We start from the raw sequence: 23,820 nt of genomic DNA, 5'->3' as shown, positions 1-23,820 counted from the left end.
ATAGAGTAATTGATTACTTTCTTCCAGTAGGTATATAAAATGCCCATACTAATGGTGGTATAATTTCTTCCCTTATTTTCAGTATCTCTGTTATATATTTATTAAACATATCTTTTGGTGATATATGCATTATTCTTGGGAAATTCACAAAATGGAAATTTCTTCCTTTCAGGGTATTTTCAATATTTTCCATTTTGCTTAACAATATTGCATTATCTTCAACATAAGAATCTTGCATAATGTTACTGGAACTCACAACAGTCTTAATCTCGATTATTTACTGACTGGATGCTTTAACTGTATTTTCCAGGATTTTTATATGATTATCCAGCCTTTCTGTTAAAGGATTAAGTTGGTTAATATTCATATTACCCAGGCCCTCAATTGCCTCCCAAAGCGATTCAAGAGTTACCTGGGTCGGTTTTATAAGGGAAAATCTTAAACTTGGCTTTGCAGGTGTTGAGGAGCCTCCAAATGTTTGCAGACTGAACTCTCCCATGTCTGGGCTGCCGGTTGATTCGTCGTGCCCCAACAGCACGGCATCCGTGCTCACTCCTCCCGGGAACGAACTCCCTGCCTGATGCCTCCGTCTGTCTGCAACTTCGGCAGGCGACTCCACCAGATTCACATCCGGGTCTCTAAGCACGGCAGGGTTCACCGGCGCCTCCCTTACCATCGGGGACAAAGATATTTCTGAGTTTGTCAGGGAACTCTGCTCCTCTTCCATGGTTCCCTGCCCTTGCTCTCCACTCCCAATGTCAAAACCCCTCGAATGATGTGGGCATCCATTGGGCCAGGCAAAGCAGTCTCCGGATCAGTCCCAGGGTGAGCTTTCTCCCTCGCCTGCCTTTTTCTAGCCAAATGGGGCACTCTCAGTGATAAATTCCAAGAAAAACCTCTGAGGTAATATCTCCACGGCGTTCAGTGCTTCATTACTGTCGCCATCTTGGATCCCATCCTATTAAGTTATTAAGTAGCACATTTTAAAGAAAACTCTTTTTCAATCACCGCACAAATAAGCTCTGGAATTCATTGCCAGAGGATATGGTAAAGGCAGTTAGCATAGCTGTGTTTAAAAAAGGATTGGACAAGTTCCTGGAGGAGAAGTCCATAAACTGTTTTTAACCAGATAGGCTTGGAGAAAGTCACTCCCTATCCCTGGGTTTTAATAGCATGGTATCTATCTACTGTTTGGGATCTTTCCTGATACTTGTGATCTGGATTGGCCACTATTGAAACAGAATACTGGGCTTGATAGACCTCAATCTTACTCAGTATTACAATTATGTTCTTATGTTTATCCTCCTTCCACCAAGTTTGGGAGATGCCTAATACATATATATATATTCATTAAGTGCCATACATTCTAACTCTCAGTATTATTTCTCAGACTTGTGGCATTCGCATACAAATGTTTTAAAGTGTGGTTTTTAAATTATTTTCCTTTTTATTTGTATTCATAACCTATGTATTCACAACCAGATGATTCAGGCAGTTTGTAGTCATTCATACTGTGTCTGTGTGTTCTTTATTTAAATCCATCTGGGCTATTTCAACCATTACCACAGCCTCTCTATTGGAACCATGTGCTTCTGAGTGACCATTGGCTAACCCCAATGATCTAGGTTAAAAGCTGTTCTATCTTCTTTTTAAATATTAGTGCCAGCAGCCAAGTTCCACGCTCGTTAACGTAGAGCCTGTCCCATCAGAATAGGTCCCCTCGCTTTCCCAGAATGTTCTCCAGTTCTAAACAAATCTAAAGACATCTTCCCTGCACCATTTTCTCATCCATGCATTGAGACTCTAGAGCTTGGCCTGCCTCTGGTGTCCTGCGTGCAGAACAGGGATCATTTCTGATAATATAAGAAATGTTAGAAATGCCATATTGGGTCAGACTAAAGGTTCATGAAGCCCAGAATCCTGTCTCAGACAGTGGCCAAGCCAGATCACAAGTACCCAGCAGAATCCCAAAGAATAGATCCAATCCTTCTTGCTCATAACCGGGATAAACAGTGCTTTCCCAAATCTACATGGCTAATAATAGTTTATGGAGTTTTTCTCTAGGAACTCTAGCCCTTTTAAAACTCAGCTAGACTTGCTGCTTTCACCATATCATCTGGCAGTAAATTCTACAGTTTAATTGTGCACTGAGTGAAAAGAATACTTTCTCCTATTTGTTTTTAAATATGCTATCTATTAGCTTTATGGCTTGTACCCTAGTCCTAGTACTATTTGAAAGGGTAAATAAATGTTCCTGTTTAGCCATTCCAACACACTAAAAATCTTATAGACCTCTATCATACTTCCTCTCAGGCCTCTCAAAGCTGAAGAGCCCAAACTTATTTAGCTTTCCTCATAGGGAAGGCGTTTCATCCCCTTTCTCATTTTGGTTACCCTTCTGTGTACCTTTTTCTAGTTCCACTATATATTCAAAGTGTAGTTGCACTATGGATGGAATCAAGGTGTTATGATATCTTCTCTTTTATTTCTCAATCCCTTCCTAATACCTAACATTCCACTTGCTTTTTTGACTGTCACCATATGCTAGGCCAAGGATTTCAAAGTATTATCCACAATGACTCCAAGATCTTTTTCCTTGGTGGTGATGCTTAATATGGAATCCAGCACTGTGTACCTATAGTGTGGACTATTTTCCCAATCATCACTTTGCACTTGTCCACATTAAATTTCATCTGCCATTTAGATACCCAGTCCCCTAGTTTTGCAAGGTCCTCTTTCAGTTTCTCTCAATTGGCTCATGATCTAAAAACTTTGAATAATTTTGCCATTTGCAAATTTGATCTCACTCTTAACTCCTTATTCCAGATCATGTGGAAATATATTAAAAAGCACTTGTCCCTTTTAATTTATACTTTATTTGAATTTATCAATTTTACATCAATAAAAACATAAGAAAATATAAAGAATAACAACAATTTTAAAGCAGGAAAATGCAAATAAAGTAACTTTTCCCCAATTGGGGGAAAAGTTGTGATTTAAATATTTCTTGAATCACAAGAAATATTTAAATCACAAGAAGTATAACTTTTTATCTAATGAGACATTTATATTTATGTTTCCATCTATACCTCAAAACCAGATTATTATTTTAAAAATAAAGTATAAATTTAAAAAAAGCACTTGTCCCAGTACAGAACTCTGAGGTACTCTACTATATACGTTTTCCATTGAGAAAAATGACCATTCCGTCCTGCTTTGTTTCCTATGGTGAAGCCAGTTACCAATCCACAATAGGACATTCCCTCCTATCCGAAGACTTTTTAATTTCCTTAGTATTCTCTCATGAGGGACTTTGTCAAACACCAGATATACTATATCAACCGATTCACTCTTGTCAACATGTTAACTCCTTAAAAAAAAATCTAACAGATTTGTGAGGCAAGATTTCCATTTGTTAAATCCATGTTGGCTCTGCCCCATCAGTCTGTGTCTATCCAGATGGCCAATAATTTCTTTAGAATATCTAATTTTTTATTTACTAATTGTATTATTTGTGGTGATAGCCAACAATAATTTCACTTTATCTGTTTCACTAAAAAAATACATGATTTATTATATATGTCATATGAAATGATTCAAAGCATTTGCTTTGATTCTTCCAGTTAATTAATTAATTATGTCAATACTGTAGGAACCAATTCCTAACAGTAATCAAAACACACAACAGGGAAAAATCTGTTAACATTGCTTCTGCAATAGAATCGTGCAATATGGTCTAACACAGCTGAGGTGAGGGAAGTTTTCCTTACAGATGTTGTTCCCTTGTTCAGGTGATTTTTCAGAGTTAGATGGGGGTTGCCCTCATAAAAATAGCAAATACATTCGTAAGAAGGTTGTACCTGTGCATATGATATTTTATAAATCTCTCAAGCATGCATGTACTTGAGGTATCGCATGTACATTTGAATGGGGATAAAAGGCTGTTCTAGGGATGTTCTGGAGTGGAAGTAAGCACATGTAACCCTCCCCTTTTTCTCAGGTTCACCTTCAGATGCTGCAGAGATGGTGAGTGATACTCCTGCAACCCAGTGCTGTCCACCAGGGTTTACCAGTTGGGGACCAGAAATCTTCTCAATAAAGTTAGCCAGATATATAGCCCATATATTCAGCGAAAGAAATTTCCCACTGAATATACCAGTCTAATGTTATGTGACTGCATATAGCCGAGTAACTGAAAAACCTATCCAGCTATGTTGGAATATAGCTGGGTAGGTGTTTTAGTTATGCGGCTTTGTATGGCCGGATAACTTGCTGCTTAACCGAATATCTAGAAAAAATATCCGGCACAGTAGCACTGTCATCAACTAAACTAAAGAAAAAGATGAGCTTCCCAATCCCCTTCCTTAGAGTGGTCCTCATTTTTTTTTTTTGCCTGATGAAAGTTCATTGAAATTAGAGCAAATATTTAAAATTGCTTTGCTGTTGTGAGTATCACATGATAACCTGACTAGGAAAAATAGGATTTGGAGTAACAATGGCTGATATATTATCCTACAAGTTTCTAAAAGTAAATGGTGAGATTATTGTATCATTATTTACAGATGGAAGACCATTGACGCTAGATGAGATATGGAAAGGTGTTCACGAAAGTTACAAAGATCGTCTACTGCAGGGGCCATGGGACACCATTACGCAGCAGGTTAGAGATGTGCATTGTCTCTTATGTTTGGTCTGGAATATATTTGTATTCAGAGGATTTGTTATTTGGGGAGAGGTTTTCCTAGATGCTTACATTTTTCACAGTTTTAAATAATCTGAATCCGTGCAGCATTTTCCTTAACTCGTAATCAGATGAAGCTATCAGCAATACAAGCTGTGCCATTTCCAGATCTTTCAATTGATGTCGAGTTTATGACCTGCTAAAGCTTTCTATAGTGCACCATGGGTTGAATTCAATTTGGATTTTTAGGGTTAGTTTGGCATGTAGTTGTACAAAGAAAAATGTTCTCTTTCTCCATTTCCCAAAGTAAGTGCATAGTGATGACTATTTTATACGTGTGGGAGATAAGATGCACAGCTATCTTATGTATGTGATGACTAATGTGGAGCATCTCTTTATTAAGAGTAGACTATTGGGCCTTTTAGTAGCTAAAATGCACAGGTTGTACTGTAATAATTGAAGCAGTTTATGAACACAGCCAGCCTGATGGCTCAGTGGCAGCAGTATGCACGTCCATGCAGATGGGCTCAATTCCCGGCTCCGGCCTTCCACTTCCCAGTGGCAGCGTTCACAGTCCCCAGCTGGGGTGGGAGTCGCTCATCGTGCAATGGTGAGACCTGGTGTCTGGACTAAGATCCATGACCGCAGGGTCTTGGAAGGAGCCATGGTCCCCACTGCTATAATGGGACTAAAGTGAGTTAGGAGAGGATATAAAATGGGGAGAGGGAGGAAAATAAATCCCCAGGCAGTTGTAAAATAAAGGCACCAAATCCCAGCCTTGGTTCTGACCAAACTGGAAGCCCAAAGGAGGAGGAAGAAAACTGCCAGGCCAAAAAAAGCCCAGTCAGACATTAAATAAGGGCAAATATGTAATATGTGCGAGGTCAAGTTTTCCTTTAGGTAATCTTTTAATTCTCTGTGCATTTTTTTAATTATCTGGTTAGATGTATTTTTAAAGGATTACCATCAGGTTGGTTCTGGATTGCCGAGTTTGTTTTTTATGGTAATGGAGACGTTAACTAGTAACACTTGTTGCTTAATAAGCTCTAGTAACACACAAAGATATCCAGTGGATTGAATGGTACTTCTGGTAGAGTTCATCTTAAGTCCCTGAGTTAAGTTCCGGTGGGTGACTTTCTCCTCAAGTGCAGGAATCCTCTGGGTCTCCATTCATTGTATTTACACATCAGCATTCAGCGTCTTTTGACAGCATTGGTTTTAAACAGTACAAATTCAATTACTGCAACACACAGCTGTTCAACAAAACTTCAGAGTGGTGCTTCAGGTCTCTGTGGGTATTTCCTGATGGTTTATAATGACAACAATTTAGCACACCTGGTAGGATCTCCGTGAGCCTAAAATGGCTTAATTTGGAAATGGCAAGAGAATGAATAAATGTTTGTGGATTTACTGTTGCCTCTATAGAACTGCTGCCAACCCAGATTTTGGCTTCATTTCCAAAGGATTCTTGAATGGCAGCATAAACATTGCATGACGCCAGAGTCTATGTTTTCCTTTTCACTCGAGGCATATCCATGACATTGGAATCCTAAGGGTTAGGAAGCATCCGGTAAAATACAAAGCACAACAAATTCATGATTATGCATTGTATACCCACCCCAAGAGGGTAAATAAGCCTCAGTAGCTGCCTGATTGGCCACACGTGCTGTCTAAATGTTACTGACATTTGTGATTAAATAAAGATCATAGTTCCTGACTGGTGGCTTCTAGCTTGTGTTACAATAATTGCTAAATTCATTTTAATCTGATTCTATATCCTTGATACTGAGCATAAAGAATTATTCTGACGAGGTGCTGAATTAAGACACAGACATATACTGTACGCTGCATTATGTCCTTGTTGTGTGCTCTCATCATCATGTAAAAGGGCATCAAGTTTTTAAATGTACAGGATCAGTAATTTTCAAAGGCATTTCCATGGGTAAAACAGTATTTTACTTGCAGAAAAGTTGTTGTTTTTTTTTAAATAAAATTTACTAATTTACTTGTTATAAAACTGCCCAACTAATATGCAGGTAAACTTAACAAATATGTCCTGTATGTGCGTAAATTTACCTGGACTGAGCAGAAGCACCTTATAGGGTGGGGTTTGTACATATGCACATATTTTTTGGAATTTCAAAAGCATGCATGTAAATTTTCTCAAAACCTTTCTTGCACAAATTAGCCGGCTTAATTGTGTGTGGGTAGTTTTGGTGGGGTAATTTTCAAAGCAAGCATGTTGGGTAATTCTGCTTTGAAAACTGGTTTTAACGTATGCATGTATTTGCTGACTTTATTATGTGGGCTGTTTCAAAATGACCCCCCTCAATGTTCATGTGAATTTTTAAGTGAAAGAAAATAGTAACCGTCCTTATTTTAGTGTAAATAATACTTTTAGAGGGTACTTGTCAATAGCATGCTTAACTCAGCGCATACAGGCTTAAGTAGGTGTGCCTGTACAGTATTTTTATAAACAACACAGCTGGAGGCACACAATTTGAAAATACTGTATCTAAAAAGCTGGGTATCACTGCCCCGAAAGTGTGTGTATGTTTCAGTATACACAGGTTTTTGTAATGCAGGGATCTGCATAGTTTATGTATCTGTTTTATAAAAGTATGCACATATATTTTGTGTACTAAATAATTCTAACATATGTAATAAACCTCAGTTTATGCATGGAAGCAGGTATTTTATAATATTGGCTGAGGTATGCACATCTCACTTGTGAAAATGCTTGCTTGTTCATGTACTTCCAAACACCAGTTTGCTCAGGTTTTCATCAGTTGACCAGCCTTCACCAGTTCACTCACACTCTCCACCAATTGCTCCAATCTCGCCACCCAAAAAACTGCAGGCAAAGGAGAAGCCAGATTTAATATCTGTGACCTGATCAGCAGTGTAAAAGCACGTATGCATGTTTGATGGCATATGCATGTATTCCCTTGATAAAGTTTGTCAATGTGTGCATATTTCAAACCCTGTGCTGGAATGGTCTCATAAAGCCCTCTTTGTATGCACGTGCTTTTTGCATACGGCAATGACAATAGGTGCATTCTCCCACCCTTCAGAAAATTTGCTTACCATACGCAGAGGCTACTTGTGCATCTATATGTCAATTCTATGTGCACAACTCCTGCATAAATCTTTGAAAATGTATCCTTTGCCTCTTCTCATAAGTGATGGCTGTGAAGCTTTAGAATCAATGAAATAATTTGGTCTACTAGTACACGTCAACTTGGTAGAAATAATGCTTTTACCATTTATTATATGTTCAAAGCATGAACTGGTACAATATAAAACAAGTCTTAAAGAGGACAATAATGTAAACCATTTCTGGAATTAAAGCGTTTTACCTGCAGAAGTAGGCTGTTTTATTATGTGGGAAAAAGTATGTGTGCATGGTAACAGTGATCATACTTTTACCCGTGTATGTCAGTAGGAGTTTCCGGGGAGGGTAAGGTCAGTGGAGGCAAAAATGCACATAGTTGCTTTAAAAAAAAGTGCCCTCACTAAAGCAAGCACAGATTTGAGCAGGTGCTTTTGCTTTGATTACTGCGGCAACCCGCCACAACTAAAAACTACCCACAGAGTTTGCCAGACTGCAGGTCTCAAAATAATAAAACAACTACAATTAGCATAAATAATATCCTGTTCAATCTCATAGAGCTAGCTAACACCCATAAAACATTTGCGGGGCACTGAGGATTTCTGCAACGGCTCTTTACCCTTCACCCAAGCACTGTCTCCTCCCCTGTCCCCAGCAGTCTCTCCCTCCTCTGCCCAGCCAAACCCCTGTGAAACTGCTGGCCAGTGCTTCCTGTTGCCTGGGCAAACTGCTGCCTTTGGTGAATTTCTAAGTTATGCAGCTACACCTCCCCCAAGTGGCCCACACGGGCCAATGCATAGAACACTGCGGTTCTATCAATCTTGCCTTGCAGGCTACCCCTGTTCCTTTTGCTGGTTATGGTAGAAAGCAGTCCACTGCCTTCTTCCAACCATGCTCAGTGCCTCCCATAGGCACATGGCTTACACAGGAGTTGTGCACATTAGAATTGGCATATTAGATGCACAAGTAGCCTCTGTGTATGGAAAGCAAATTTTCAGAAGGCTGGGAGTATGTACCTATTGTCACTGCCATATGCAAAAAGCATGTGCATACAAAGAGGGCGTTATGAGACCATTCCAGCACAGGGTTTGGAATATGCACACATTTACATATTTTATCAAATAAGAAAGCAGGGAGTGTCCCCTGGTGACCACCAGCAGAACAGAGTGGTACCTGACAGACAGACACCACTAGTAGCATAGGTGTATTATATATGTACCTAAAAATGATAAAACCCCATGTATGTCATTAAAAACTCAATTAGTTTAAGTAAATTGTCATTTCACAAAAGTATTGCCAAAAAGCCAAATCTTTACTTGACATTTTAAAGACTCCTAAATCCATCATAAGACATGCTTTGGTGGGGAAGAGTTCCACAATGATGACACAACTCATGAAAAAACTTGCCTGCATGTTCTAACAAGCTTTTTCCTTATATATTTTTTTAAATTAATGGAATTGTAAGAAGAGCCTTGTTAGAAAATCTAACAGTTCATGACGGCAAATATGGAAATAAACTGTTATGAAGATAGACAGGACCCTATCCCTTTAGGACAGAGTTGGACAATTCCAAACCTCGAGGGCCATCAACCGATCGGGTTTTTAGGATGTACCTAATGAATATGCATTAGACACATTTGCATATAGTTGAGGCAGTATGCATGCAGATCTCTATCATTTATTTATTTAATATGCATATTCATTCATGATATCCTGAAAACCTGATTGCTTGATGGCTCTCAAGGACAGGAATTGCTCACCCCTGATTTAAGGGGTATTTTTCATAACCACTTACATACCTAAAACCCAGTTTTATGCACATGCGATACAGAAATGAGTGGTCAAGGCTTTTCTTCTTCTTTTAAATGCTTTATTTTTTTTACAGTGCAACAAAACCAGCATTCACAATTTGCACAACACAAATTCAGGCAGTTATGCAAAGGAACTGCCTTCTGCCATTTTACATGATAACACAATATCACATGGGCCATCTTTAATACACGTCAAGGCAGGAACCTTGGGGGCGTCCCTCTGCATGACGTCACCGTCTCGCTGTATTTAAGCTAACAGGCCCTACACTCAGACGAGTTAGCAAGGAGTTCTTCTCATTACTGAATCCGCTTCTCCTTGGACTTCCTGTTCCTGTCTTGGTGAGGAATGCTCTGAGTACCTGCTCCTCGGGAGCTTTTCCGCGTTCCTAGGTTATCCACTCCTCAGAGGGCCTTCCTGCCTGCCCTGGAACCAAGCCTTGTGAGTTCACCTCGCTTCATCTCTGCCAAGCCTTGCTGGGATTCTCTGCGGTGTACCCTGTGCCTCGGGCCACTACCACATTTTCACCAGCAGGATTTGCTACATTTACCCTGCGCTGCAGGAAGATTACTATTTCCTCTTCAAGTACTTCTGGGCTCTATGACCTCAGACCACCTCTACACCATCTGCCTCGTACAGTCATCTTTGGCCTATCCCGCGCTGCGGGCCACTACCGGATCTACACACCAGAGGTATTTACTACTCTATTAGGAAGACTGCCTGGCATACCCCGCGCTGCGGGCCACTACCAGATTGTCTCATCTGAGGTACCTTCCTGGCTTTACCCCTCAGCTAAAGAACTGTACTTTGACTGCATTACCCGCTCCACGGGTTCTGCTCAAGAACTGCATCTTTACCAAATTCCCTGCTCCATGGGTTATGCTCTCTTTCTCCCATAATAAAGTCTATACTACAGCTGTGTCCTAGTTACTGTGACCACACCTACCGGCGGTGAGGCCCTCGGGGCTCCTCCCTGTGGGCGGTGACACCTCCCACCTCGGCCCAGAGTTCACATCCATACCAAAACATAACAATTTCTTGCACTGGCCTCCTGATGAACCTGGCGAAGAAGAAAGTCATCTTGGATTGGCCCCAGCTGATTGGCCTTTAGGTCTTATAATGCTTTCTAGGATTTGCCAACTACTACCTCCAGGTCATTCCTGGGAATTCCACCCTGGTGGCCCCATTTACAGCCTTGACCCGAAAAGAGGCAGACACACAACTAGTCCCAGTAAGCCATTGATGCCTTTCAGGAGCTAAAACACACCTTCACTCAAGATCCCTGCCTGCAACACCCAGACCTTGAGTGTCCCTTCATTGTGGAGGTAGATGCCTTTACCCTTTTTGTAGAAGCTGTCCTCAGTCAACACAATACCAAAGGGACTCTGCTACTTTGCTCCTTTTTTTTCTAGGAAGTTTTCCCCAGCAGAGAGAAACTACACGATTGGAGATCGTGAACTCCTGGCAGTAAAATTGACTTTGGAGGAATGGCAACACCTCCTAGAGGGTGCCAAGCACCGGATCACCATCTACAAGGACCATAAGAACCTAGAGTACCTTCAGTAAGCCCAACAACTTAATCCCAGTCAGGCTTGCTGGTCTCTTTTCTTTTGCAGGTTTGATTTCGAACTTCGCTTCTGACTAGCTGCAAAGAACCTATGGGCAGATGCACTTTCCCGTTCCTTCTTAATGGAAGATGTAACAGAGACTCCTTGACACATCATCAATTCTGCAAGAATCATCCTTGCTTCTGCTACTTTCGTCCCAGCTGGGAAGACAGTTATCTCCAAGAAGCTCCAGGAAAGAGTGTAAAGGTAGGCACATGATTCTCGTGTGGCGGGACATCCCGGTGTATCCCAAATTCTTGACCTCCTTCAATGCCATTGCTGGTGGCCTCAAGTAAAGAAAGATGTAAAAAACTATGTGGATTCTTGTCCTAATTGTGTGCAGAACAAACTCGTTCATGACTGACCTAGAGGGTTGTTACAGCCGTTGCCAGCCCCCAGGGAACCCTGGACCCACATTTCCACAGACTTCATTGTGGATCTCCCCCTCTCACATGGCTCCACTACAATATGAATCATAGTGGGCAGATTCTCAAAAAATAGCACATTTTGTATCTCCCTCTGGGCTACCTTTGACTCCTGAGTTGGCTTGTCTATTCATCCAACATGTCTTCACTCTACACAGCCTACCCTCTCACATTCTGTCCGACAGGGGCATCCAAGTCACATCCAGCTACTAGAGGGCCCTCTACTGAAAGTTTGGTATCACCTTAGACTTCACCACAACCTACTATCCTCATGGCATTGGGCAGTCCAGGAGGATGAACCAGGTTCTCAGAGCCTTCCTTCAAATGTACATTAACAAAAGGCAAGATGACTGCCCCACTCTACTACCCTAGGAATAGTTTTTGCATAATAACTATGTGAGAAGTACCACCGGTTCCTCTCCATTCCAGATCATTTATGGAAACTACCCCCAGGTGCCACTACCACTGCCTCGCATCCCGCCTAACCATTGAGGGAATCCGAGGTCTTTGGATATAGGCAAATCAACTAATCTCTGAGGCCGTACCCATGCTAAGAAATATGCAAATACCTGACATCAACCAGCACCTCACTTCAAAATGGGTGATCTCATGTGGTTAAGCACTCAACATTGTGTTTATGCAGCCATTTGCTCTGTCTGGCACTTCACTTCATAGGTCCGTTTCCCATTCCTTGGCAGCTTGGACCAGTGACATATCAACTCAAACTGCACACTACCTTGTGAATCCACAATGTGTTCCACTTATCTCTGTTGAAGCCTTTAGTTCTCTCCCAGCCTTCTCAACAGCCTCCCTTGTCCACTGAAATCATTGCAGAAGAGGATACATAACATGAGGTACAAGAAATCCTGGATTTACGTAGAAACAACAAATTAGAATATCTGATTACCTGGAAACATTACGGGCCCAAGGAGAATCGATGGGAGCCAGCAAGCAACCTTCAGGCTCCTCTCCTGATATAGAGTTTCACTGCCAATTCTCCTTTAAACTGAAACCTCAGATCTTGAGGAGGGGGCTTAAGAGGGGGGTACTGCTACATTTGCCGGCTCACGGGATGCCCCCATGAGCCAGCGCATTCACCCAGCCATCTTTACCAGTCATGCAGCAGGACACTGCTGCTCCTCTTCATTGCGGCAGGACACCGCTGCTCCTTCATCCTCTCGGCACACCGGACTTGAGAAGATTTGAAGGGCCCATGGCAGGAAAGTGTCTGTGATGCCCAATGATGATGTCATCTGTCTAGCCTTATAAAGGGCGTTCCCTGACCCTTAGCAGTGGTGAGTTGCTGCATCGAGTTCCTGCCTGTCTGCCTTGTCTCTCCAGTTGCTGCCTGGTTTATCCATCCAGTTCCTGCCTGTCTGTTTTGTCCCTCCAATTAGTTCCTACCTGCCTTGTCTCTCCAATTTTATGTATTTATTTATTTATTTATTTACTTACTTACTTAAAAGGGTTTATTTACTGCTTTTACAACAGACATCGGTCAAAATGGTTTACATCTGTTAATATGCATTATTAAAATAACGTAAAAAGACATACCATAAAAACAGAATTGTGAAATGCCTACCAAGAAATGGAGAGTGATCTAAAAGCCACTGAGAACAAATGTGTCTTTAGGTATTTTTTTAAATTCCTTGTGTGATGTTATCTGCCTTAAGTAATTTGGGATAGAGTTCCAGAGTGAGGAACCGGCAACTGAGAAGGCGCGCCTTCTGGTGATATTGAGCCTGACCAGATGGACAGATGGTATTTCTGGAAGGTTTCTATGTAGAGAACGTAACTGCCTGCTGGGTTGGTAAATGCAGAGAAGTGAACAGAGCCATGTAGAGGAATCATTATGTGTTAGATTGTGTATGATAGATAAAAGTTTATATTGTATTCTGTATTGAACCGGAAGCCAATGTAGTGATTATAGAATTGGAGTTATATGATCTTTCCGAGCAGTACCAGTTAAAATGTGTGCAGCTGTATTTAGGATTAGTTGTAAAGGCCAAAGTGCATTGTCGTGAAGACCAAGATAGAGGGCACAACAGTATTTTATACCTGTAAGAATAAGGGATTGTAGGACAGTGTGAAATTTGTTAGCAAAAAGTAAGAGACGGAGATGTTTTAACATGTGGAGTTTGAAAAAAGAGTTTCTAACAGTGGTGGAGATGAAATGAGAGATGGTTAGATTTGAGTCTAGGGTTACCCCAAGGTTTCGTGCTTTTGAGACAATTGGAATAGGTAAGTCATCTAGAAATAGGTGCGATGAGGAGTTACAAGTGGAATGCGGGATAGTTGAGAGGTGAAGGATTTCTGTTTTAGAAGTATTTAACTTGAGGCAGCTATGGGATAACCATGTATTAATGGTTTTAATATGTAGACATATGGTAGAGAGTGTGGTAACCAGGACGAGGAGTAAGGTACAAAAAACTGGATGTCATCTGCATAGATCTTAAATTGAATATTGAGGCTGTTAAGGAGATAGTATAGCAGTATTAGGTAGATGTTGAATAAAATGGCGGAAAGTGATGATCCTTGAGGGACACCAGAGGAGGGGATGCACCTGTCAGATGAATTCTAGGCCAAACCTGCCTTGTCCTCCCTGCTCTACTGTCCTCAACCTCCCAGTGTTTTCCATGCCTGCCCTCAGACTGACTACCGGATTTGACCATCGTCCGAATCCTGACTATTCTCACCTGCCACCTACCTGTGACTTCAGCCTGGACCTCAACCATTCTCGCTTATCGCCTGCCTCTGATTTCAGCCTGGACCCAAGCACCTTTGTCTGCTGCCTGCCTCTGACCTCAGCCTGAACCATGACCACCCATGTCTGCTACCTGCATCTGACCCTATCACAACCAGGACTACTTACATTACCACCTTCCAAGAGACTCATGCCTAAGACCTACTGACCCCTAGAAACTAAAGGCTCAAACTAAGGGGAAAGGGGTTGGTATAGTCTCATACTAGCCTAGTCCCACCAGCTGTTGGGGAGGACCTACAGGCCTCCCCTGTAGGTGGAGTCAACCTCCCCACAACAACAAGGGTCCACGAACCTTACAGATTCACTCAAATTCTCCTCCAGGAAAAGACTACAAACTTCTAAATAACTTTAGCAAGAAAAGTTTTCAAAATCTCTGCTATCTACTCGCATTACTATCCACCAGTTCTATGTGGTGCAGTATATCCATGAATACATTAAAAAATTAAAGCCTTTCCTACTTTCCATAGAACCAGACAACTACTACTATCAGCCTCTCTGGAATCGGAAAAGGGCATCTGCCACCTACTTCGATCAGTCTACGAATCTTTCAATTCTGTTTCATGTAGCTCCTCAGCCTCCATTGGATCTAGATGCATGGCATGGCTTCGAGCAAGTAGCATCCCTAAGGACATTCATGAAAAACTAGCAGACAACCCATGCGTGGGGGACAATCTATTCGGCGAGAAACTCAGGTGATGGTTGCTCAGATAAAGGAGCAAAATGTGTCCATGCAGTCACTCTAAACAGTTCCTAAACAACCCTCCATGATGAGGCATCACTTCTACTCATACAAAGGACCATACTTCCACAATAGGCCATACCTGTCTTTTCAACAGTACCATCAGCCACTTCCAGCCAGGCCTCGACAAAGGAAGTGCCATCAGCCGAAAGCGGCACAACAGGTCCTAGTTTTTGATTCCTCCAAAACAATCCATTTCTAACAGTCCCAGTAGGGAGAAGAAGCCAACATTTTATACAAGAGTGCTGTCAGATCACCAAAGACCTCTGGGTCCTCCAAATTGTGCATTCTGAGTATGGATTGCATTTCTTCCAGCCACCTTCCCTTCCACATTGTTCAGCATTCCATTCAGATCCGTCCATTTACCACAGCTTCATTTGGAAGTTCAGTTGCTTCTCCAACAACAAACGATAGAGCCAATCCCAGCAGGGTTTCTATTTCCAATATTTCCTTAAACCCAAGAAAATGGGGGAATGTGGACCATTCTGGACTTGAGACTTCTGAACAAACATATACTCTGGGAAAAATCAAATTGAACCCCCTCAGCATGATTGTTCCTTAAATACAGAAGGACAAATGAATGTGTGCCTTGGATCTAAAGACTGCATATACTCAAGTACCCATCCACCCTTTACATTTGTGCTACCTCCACTTCCAGGTGGATTCTTTCTACTACCAGTACAAAGTACTCCCATTTGGTCTGTTGTCTGTCCTGAGGGTCTGTACTGGATGCCTCGTGGTCAGGGGTGGTTCTATCATGAGGCAGAGTGAGGCAGTGGCCTCAGCTGGCAAAACTTTGGAGCAACATAAAGTGCCCCTCCAAAACACCTCTGAGATAGCTACCTCACCCTGCATCCACATCTGCAGGCAGAAAAATGTCATCAGCCACCCAAATAATGACATGCCCACGGGGATCCCAGGCGGGTGGTGAGCAGGAAGATTAAATCCCCACTGATGGTGCGGCCCAGGATTATGATCTATCCTGGCCCTAGGATCACAGAATCCTAGGCAGGAAGATCAAACCATGCACTGGCAGTGCAGTGGAAGATCGAGCTGCCACCGGTGACACTGGATTATGATGTCACGAGCCTTGGGACTCAGAGACTCGTGGGCAGGAAGACAAAACATGAACCAGTCCCGTGACTTATCCTTGGGGATCGAGCAGGGCAGGAGGAAAGAAAAGACATTGTGGGTAATTGGGTGGGGTGTAAGTGAAGGGGGAGATCGAGTGAAAAAGAATGGCATAGGAGGAGAGAGGGGATAAGTGGGATGAAAGGGAAGGGAGAGGTGTAAGTGAGCATGTGAGAGGGGAGGAAAGGAAAGCAAAGCAAAGAGGGCTGAGTGAGTGAGTGAGTGAGTGAGATAGGATGAAAGAGAAAGTGGGATAAGTGAATGAGGAGAAAGGGAAGAGAAGGGATTGAGTAAGAGGAAACAATGGAATCGGGAGCAAGAGGGAGCCTGTTAGTGACTGCACATGTGTGGGAGCATCTGAGAAAGTATACTGTAAATGTGTGTATGTGAGCATGAAGGAGTGAGCAACTGTGTATGTGTGAGCATATGAGAGCAAGCGTGTATGTGAGAGCATGTGAGAGTGTGAGCAAGCATGTTTATGTGAGTGAGAATTTGTTTTGAGAATAGACAAATGTGTGTTAAAAAGTATGTGTATGTGAGAGAGAATGGACAAAGTTTGTATGTAGTTCTACTTCCTCTACTAATCCAGGACAATTTCAGGGTGACTAAATCAAATGTTCCCAGGTATGGAAAGCTGGGAATGTTTTTTTTAATTTATTTTTTATTAATTTATACAATATCATGACATATACTGCCACTAACAAATTCGGATATCTACTGTCGTGTACCATGTTAATTATACATTCTCTATCATATATTGTTTTTACAACAGCAGATATCCTGCATTCAAAGAAAATCTAACAGATATCCAACCAATCTTAAAAAAGAGCAATCTAGGAAAATTTTCCAAGTATAATTGAAGGTATTGCCTCCTACTTTCTATAGTGATAACTCAAAACTCTCTACTTATTCCCCATCATCTTTTTTGCATCCAAAAAGGTTTTCAAATCTTCTGGTTCAAAATATATATAAGTATTATTTTCATGACGAATTAAACACTTACACGGATATCTTATCAACATTTGGGCTCCCAATTGATCAGCCTGGGCTTTCATTTCAAGGAACTGCTTCCGTCTTACCTGAGTTACCCGTGTAACATCTGGAAAAATCCAAATTTGATATTCAAGAAATTTTTTCATTGAATATCGTTATTGGTTTTAATGATTATTGGATGTTATTTGATGTCTGCTGTTTTGAAATATTTTATTGTTTTGGGGAATTTTTAAAAAAAATTGTATATGAGTTTAATTATGTAAAATTCTAGTTGTCAGCTGTCTTGAAATATGAATTTTTATTAGTATGGTTTTACTATTATGATTGCTGCTTTATATTTATGATTTTATGAGAAATGGTAAGTGTGGCTTTTTATGATTTCCAGTTTGGGTTTTGTCTGCACATTTCTCTTTATACTTTATGGTCACTTTATTCTGTATTTGGTGAGGATCTGTCTGTATTCTACTGTGTGATGGAGGTGAGGTATTTTGCTACTCTGTAGTTTCCTTGTAGGGATGTATGGCAGCCTGTCCTATTCTGTTTTCTTAATAAGAGATGTATTGGTGTTTTAGGGTCTGGTATAATATTTTGCAGTATTGCATTTTTCTGGGTAGGGTTCTTAACTGTTTGGATGTTGGCATTTAGTGCAGTTTTGGTATGGGAGGCTTATTATATTGCATTTGTGGTTCAGTTTGTTCATGGCTTTCTGAGGGCCAAGCCCAAACCCAATGCATTTTACAATAGGCCTAATACCATATGGGCTCCTTTTGTCTTTTTCTTTTTTTTTTTTGCAGGGTTTCCTCCTTGTCACCACAGCAGTTCATGTAAATATAATATCCATATTGTTGTGATATTTTTATGTCAGAAGACTGTATCTTGAATGTCTTTTTTCATGTAAAATCTGTTATGAAAGCATAATATATAATTGTGAGTATAGTGAAGGTGGGGGGGGGGGGGGAACACAAAACTGTAAGATTCTTCCAGCACCTAATATCCTTACACCAGCCATGAGAGAGTACGCTGTGCACAGATCCTCACCATTCACTTATTTCCCAAATCCCCAAGGTGCAAATACTGGGAAAGTTTGAGAAGCAGCTAGTAGGGTTCCCAGGAGTGTGGCAGAGTTGCCAGTTTTCTAGAAATATCACTGACTTTCTTATCTGCCACTTCTCTGGGAACTCTGAACTCTGCCTGCCCATTTCCATTGCATTTCTAATCATTGAAAGGGCCAGACTCCAAGGGGACCCTCCCCCTGCCCACCCCTTCGCCACCTTATTTGATCTGCACCACACTTTTGGGTAGGGCGGGTGCAGTCTCATCCCTCTCCTCAGGCAGCAGATTGCCTTGAGCCACCTTGCTCACAGTAGTGGCAGCTATCTCTTTCATCAGGGAATAAAAGCCTTCCCATACATGGATGATTGGCTCATAACAGCAAAATTACGAGACAAAGTGCTCCACTCTCTGAGCTCAACCATAGATCTGCTACAATGCTTAGGTTTTCTGGTCAACTTCGAGAAATTGAGCATAGCGCCCACTCAGATTTTCAAATTCATCAGGGCTTGGATAAACTCACTGCAGGAAAGAGCATTCCTCTCCCAACTGAGCAAACACCATTACTTTGCTCATCCTTTGCTCTCTTCTCCACACTTGTCAGCCAGAAGACTCCTCGTAGTCCTTGGTCACATGGCAACAGCCATCCATGTGGTCCCACTGACCCATCATCATTTCTGCTATCTCTAATGGGTTCTCTGTACCCAGTGGGATCAACTAATTCAGTTGCTTTCATTTCCAGTGCAAATCAAAGCATCTATGAAAGTGGAAGTGCAGTGGTGGCTGCGCCCCCAGATTCTCAAGGAAGGGATCCTTTCTTTGTTTGCTCTCCTATCAAGTGGTACTGGCAACAGATGCCGCTACCAAAGGATGGGGAACACACATCAGGACAGTTCAAACACAGGGCATCTGGATTCTCCAAACAAACTGCTATGAAATCATTATAGTAGAGTTGAGAGTAATCAGATATGCTCTATCAACCTTTGCGCGTCTCCTTCAGGAAAAGAGCCATCCTGATTCAAATTGACAACCAGCTTGCCATGTTTTATGTCAACAAGCAAGGAGGAATGGGATTATGGTCTGGCAGTTTGGAAGCCCTAATAATCTGGAATTGGGTGGAAAGAAGTCAATCTGTTCTATAAGCCACCTATCTGCCAGATGTCTCTGGCAGGTCGTCTCAGCATAATGTTTCAATGACACGAGTGGTCTCTACAGCAATCAGTGACCTACAAACTTTTCAGCTTATGGGGTCTACCATCAGTTGATCTTTTTGCATCACAACGGAAGAAAAACTAAATCAATTTTGCTCAGTTCTGCCAAGCGATCACAGACTAGTTCAAGAAGCTTTCCACCTCGATTGGGGACAAAGCCTGATATACACTTTTCCCCTGATACTGTCTATCACCAGGATAGTGCAAAAGGTTCTTCAGATCTATGTTTGACTGAGCCTCATAGCCCCAGCATGGCCCAGACAGATCTGGTATGCATAACTTCTGCAACTTTCCAGCAGTCCTCCCATACATCTGGGAACAGTTCCTGCCCTGTTAACTCGGGAATACGGGACATTGTATCATCCCAACCTTTCAGCCCTCGACCTCACAGCTTGGATATTGAGCTCTCTGTGATCACGAATCTCCACTTAACTACAAAGATTGTGGACATACTAGTCTCATCTAAAAAGCCTTCAACAAGGAGAAATTATGCTTCCTAATGGAATAGGTACTCCAAATAGACCCATTTTCTTTGGAACCTAAGCATCTGCTGAAATACTTGCTCCACCTTTCTCACTCAGGTCTCACCACCTCTTTGGTGCGAGTGTATCTCAGCATTATAGCAGCTTACCATATACAACTAGATGGCAAACTTGTCTCTATTCATCCACTGATATCTAATTTCATAAAAGGCCTATGGCATCTCAAGCCCCTGGTACAAGTGCCACCTGTTCGATGGGATCTGAATGTGGTTCTTTCCCAAATAATGAAGCACCCATTTGAGCCACTGGAGACAGCTTCTCTAAAGTACTTGACTTGGAAGGTGGTGTTCCTTGTCACAGTGACTTTAGCTATGCTCCGTGCATGCAATTCTTCCACAAAAGGATGGTTCATCATACTCACCCGAAGTTTCTGCTGAAGGTGGTCTCTGCTTTTAATCTCAATCAATCCATTGTATTTTCTACCTTTTTTCCTAGGCCCCTTGTGCATGAAGGCAATACATTAGACTGCAAGCGTATTACAAGAAATAAACTCAGACGCATCATAAAACCTCCCAACTGTTAATCTCATACAGTCTCAACAGGCTAAGAGTAGCAGTTGCCAAGCTTACTTGGCAACTGCTACTCTAACTGACTGGCTGACTGCATTCACCATGCTACACCTTAGCAGGACTGCAAGTCACAGACTCTGTGAAAGCTCATCAAGTGAGAGTCATGGCTGCTTCCATTGCTTATCTTTGAGAAGTACTTAGTGAAAATATCTGCAAAGCTATAACTTGATCTTCCGTTTATACTGTTACATCCCATTGCTGTCTTGATAACCTCGCAAATTTGGACAAGCAGTTTTGTGAAATCTGTTCTCACTGTAGTCCACTCTTCAAATGTGGGCCAAGTTGCTTACTAAATAAATGCTCTGCTGCAGTCCTCAGCTTGGGACTTCCCACATGTAATGACTAACTCAGCCTACTTACTGACGGAAAAAGCATGCTAACCATAAATGGTATTTTCCCTAGATAGCAGGATGAATTAGCCAGGGAGTACTCACCCGCCTCCCTGGAGAGTCAACAGCATAGCCAGATTAGCTCTGGTATAGACTGAGGGTCTCATGAGGCAATGCCCACTCAGGATCTCCCACACATGCTCAGTAGAGCTCAAATCTCTACTAGCTTGGAGAGATGAGTTCATTTGATGCTGCCAGATGATGTCACGCCCATGTAAGGGCTAATTTATGTTAAGCAAACTTGCTTTACCTGCAGAAACAGCTTGTTATAAAATTGCCTGACTAATATGCAGGGAAAACTATGTACATATATCCTATATGCACATAAGTTTTTCCAGACTGAGTGGAAGTGTTCCCTGAGTCAGTGATGGAAAGAAGTTCGGCCTTGCACACATACTTATGGATTTTCAAATTTCAAGTGTGCAGATTAATAGGTATGTATGTAAGTGGGATGTTTGGTGGGATAATATTTTAATTAAACATATGCACGCATCTTAACTTTGAAAATTGGTGTCTTATGTGCATATTTTCCAACTTTCGTATGCAGGCTGTTAAAGAATTACTCCCAGAATTGCTAACTGGGAGAGGAACTGATTAAGTATCAAATTCAGAAAATAATAGTGGAGTCTATTCTAGTGAAGGTAAATAGACCAGTGGGGGTACCTTAGGGGGTGGAATGCATCATAGTTTTAAAAAATATTTTTATCAACAACAGGACAGAAACACTTGAGAGATAAACATACCTGCCCTCAGGTAACACAAAAAATCTGTAACATGGGTGGAAAAATGAAAAAGGTCTTTTATGGAACTCCCTCCCAAAAGATTTGAGAACCCAACCTAACCTCAAAACATTCAAGAAGGATCTAAAAACATGGCTGTTCTACAAAGTCTACATTGACAATCAAGTATCACAACAGCCAAACACTCAAAAGAACTACCAACCAAAACCACGCAAAAACAAGACATCATCCACCACCAAGCAAACCCTTTTCATACAAAAATGATCTTATGTCGGACTATAAAAAGAATAACTTTACGTTTAACTAATTTCGCCACTCTTGTAACCCTCCTTTCCCCTCTCTTTCTATTTACTCCCCCCCCGAAGCCCATCCCCCCCTTTTCCTATCTCCTTCCTTTAAACTTAAGACTTGGCTTTTCCGCCAAGCCTTTCCTTAATTTCTAAAGATATCAACATACTTCTCAATCAGACTCAACCTAATCGGCCAAACCCCGGTTCAGCCCCAGTATATATAAATATGTGTTTTACCTCTAGTTTTTGCTTTCCTTTTACTTCCTGGCTACTCTAGCCTCCAAGTTCATTCTCCCTGTTATATGTAACTGTGCTTTCGCCATCTTGTTTTATGGTTTATTTTGTTAGTCCCTAAGTTCCATGTAAAGCAGTTTGATATGAATTTTGTCATGAAGGTCGGTATAAAAAAAAGTTAAATAAATAAATAAATAATCCTTACCCACTCCAGTCCCTTTTAACTGTTCATTTTTTAATATAATATGTATCCTTAATTCACATATGTTAAGATACTAACTACCATTTGAATCTTGTAAACCGTTGTGTTGGCTTCACCGAACGACAGTATATAAAACTCAACAAATAAATAAATAAAGGCTGAAAGAATGGTCAAGGATTTGGGAGCTGTGCTTCAATGCAAAAAAAAAAAAAAAAAGAATAAAGTCATACTTTGGGGGGGCAAATGTCAAATAAGAGAATAAGAATGAGCAACTACCAAACAGGAAAGGAGCCTCAAGCCCCCCCTCTTTCCCTGGGAACTCCTTTTATAAAATTTGATTAATGTATATGTGTTGTGGAAGCCCTTGCAAGCTTTTAGCTTCTCTGAGGGGGACAGCTTTCAACCAGGGCAAACATAGCATGGTAACTATTAAATCCCTCTGAAAATTGGCCCTCAGATGTTTAAAATTGTTTAATATACATTTAGTAAAAAAAAAAAAAAAACCAAAAAAAAAAAATCCCCTGCATCCTCTTACTTCCAGTTCAGTTGCTTTAGTCACCTTCTTGATTTTTTCTATACAAGACATGTTTTGATGACTGGGAGTAGGGGGAAGAAGGGGGTGGGTGAAGGGCAGCACAGTTCTGTACAGTGTCTTCTGTAGATTGGATCCAAATTCATGTATGCACTTCATTTCGAAAGCTATTGTCAGTCTGTGACTTACTGATGACCTGATTAACGCTGGAGAGGTGGACTGAATTTATGCATAAAATGAGAGAACACTCTTTAAAGAGTTTGTTGGTGTGAAAATTGTACAAATATCACGTATGTTACTGCTCACTTGGTAATGATATTTATTCAGTCATTATTAAATCTTAGTACACTGGTAATAAAAAGAGAAAAACGAAGTGGCTAGATTGGTGATCAATTTAATGATGTATGAAATCGTTAAACTGGAATTAAGTAATCTCATTATAAGATGCAAAGGAATTTTGTGCCTGAGGGCAACAAATTGTGATGTTATTTTATTGCAAGAAATTCATATAATTAAAGCAGAGAAAAAGTAAGTGCAAGAATGTGTTTTAAATGTTGTCATTTATTTTAGAACCCAAAAGAGAAAACAGTTTGTATTTTCTGTATAAATTCTAAATTTATAATGAAATTGGATCATTCCAAGCCTTGTAGTATTTTGCAGTAGTTTTTATACCTCAAGTGGAGAATTGAGTTGGAATGACCAGGAAATCACGGTGCCCATAATGGAGCTTGACCTTCCCTTTGTTACCTACAGTGGCCTCCAGTTTCCTGTGGTACCTCATAAGTAGATTCTGTGACAAG

The 23,820-nt window shown here is 41.2% G+C and overlaps 1 protein-coding gene across 10 annotated transcripts in view; it reads left to right on the top strand.

Annotated features, from left to right (window-relative positions):
* ATG10 (autophagy related 10) overlaps positions 1-23,820 on the top strand; it is a 599,909-nt gene that overhangs the window by 442,081 nt on the left and 134,008 nt on the right. For all 10 annotated transcript variants that reach the window (XM_029573980.1, XM_029573954.1, XM_029573973.1 and 7 more), the window contains one exon: positions 4,563-4,660. In XM_029573980.1, coding sequence (XP_029429840.1) covers positions 4,563-4,660 — 98 coding nt within the window. The remainder of the gene's footprint in view (positions 1-4,562; positions 4,661-23,820) is intronic.

The sequence above is a fragment of the Rhinatrema bivittatum genome, chromosome 1, assembly GCF_901001135.1.
Source record: "Rhinatrema bivittatum chromosome 1, aRhiBiv1.1, whole genome shotgun sequence".
Lineage (NCBI taxonomy): Eukaryota > Metazoa > Chordata > Amphibia > Gymnophiona > Rhinatrematidae > Rhinatrema > Rhinatrema bivittatum.
The sequence above is the reverse complement of the archived record's forward strand: the minus strand, read 5'-3'. Positions and strand labels throughout refer to the sequence as shown.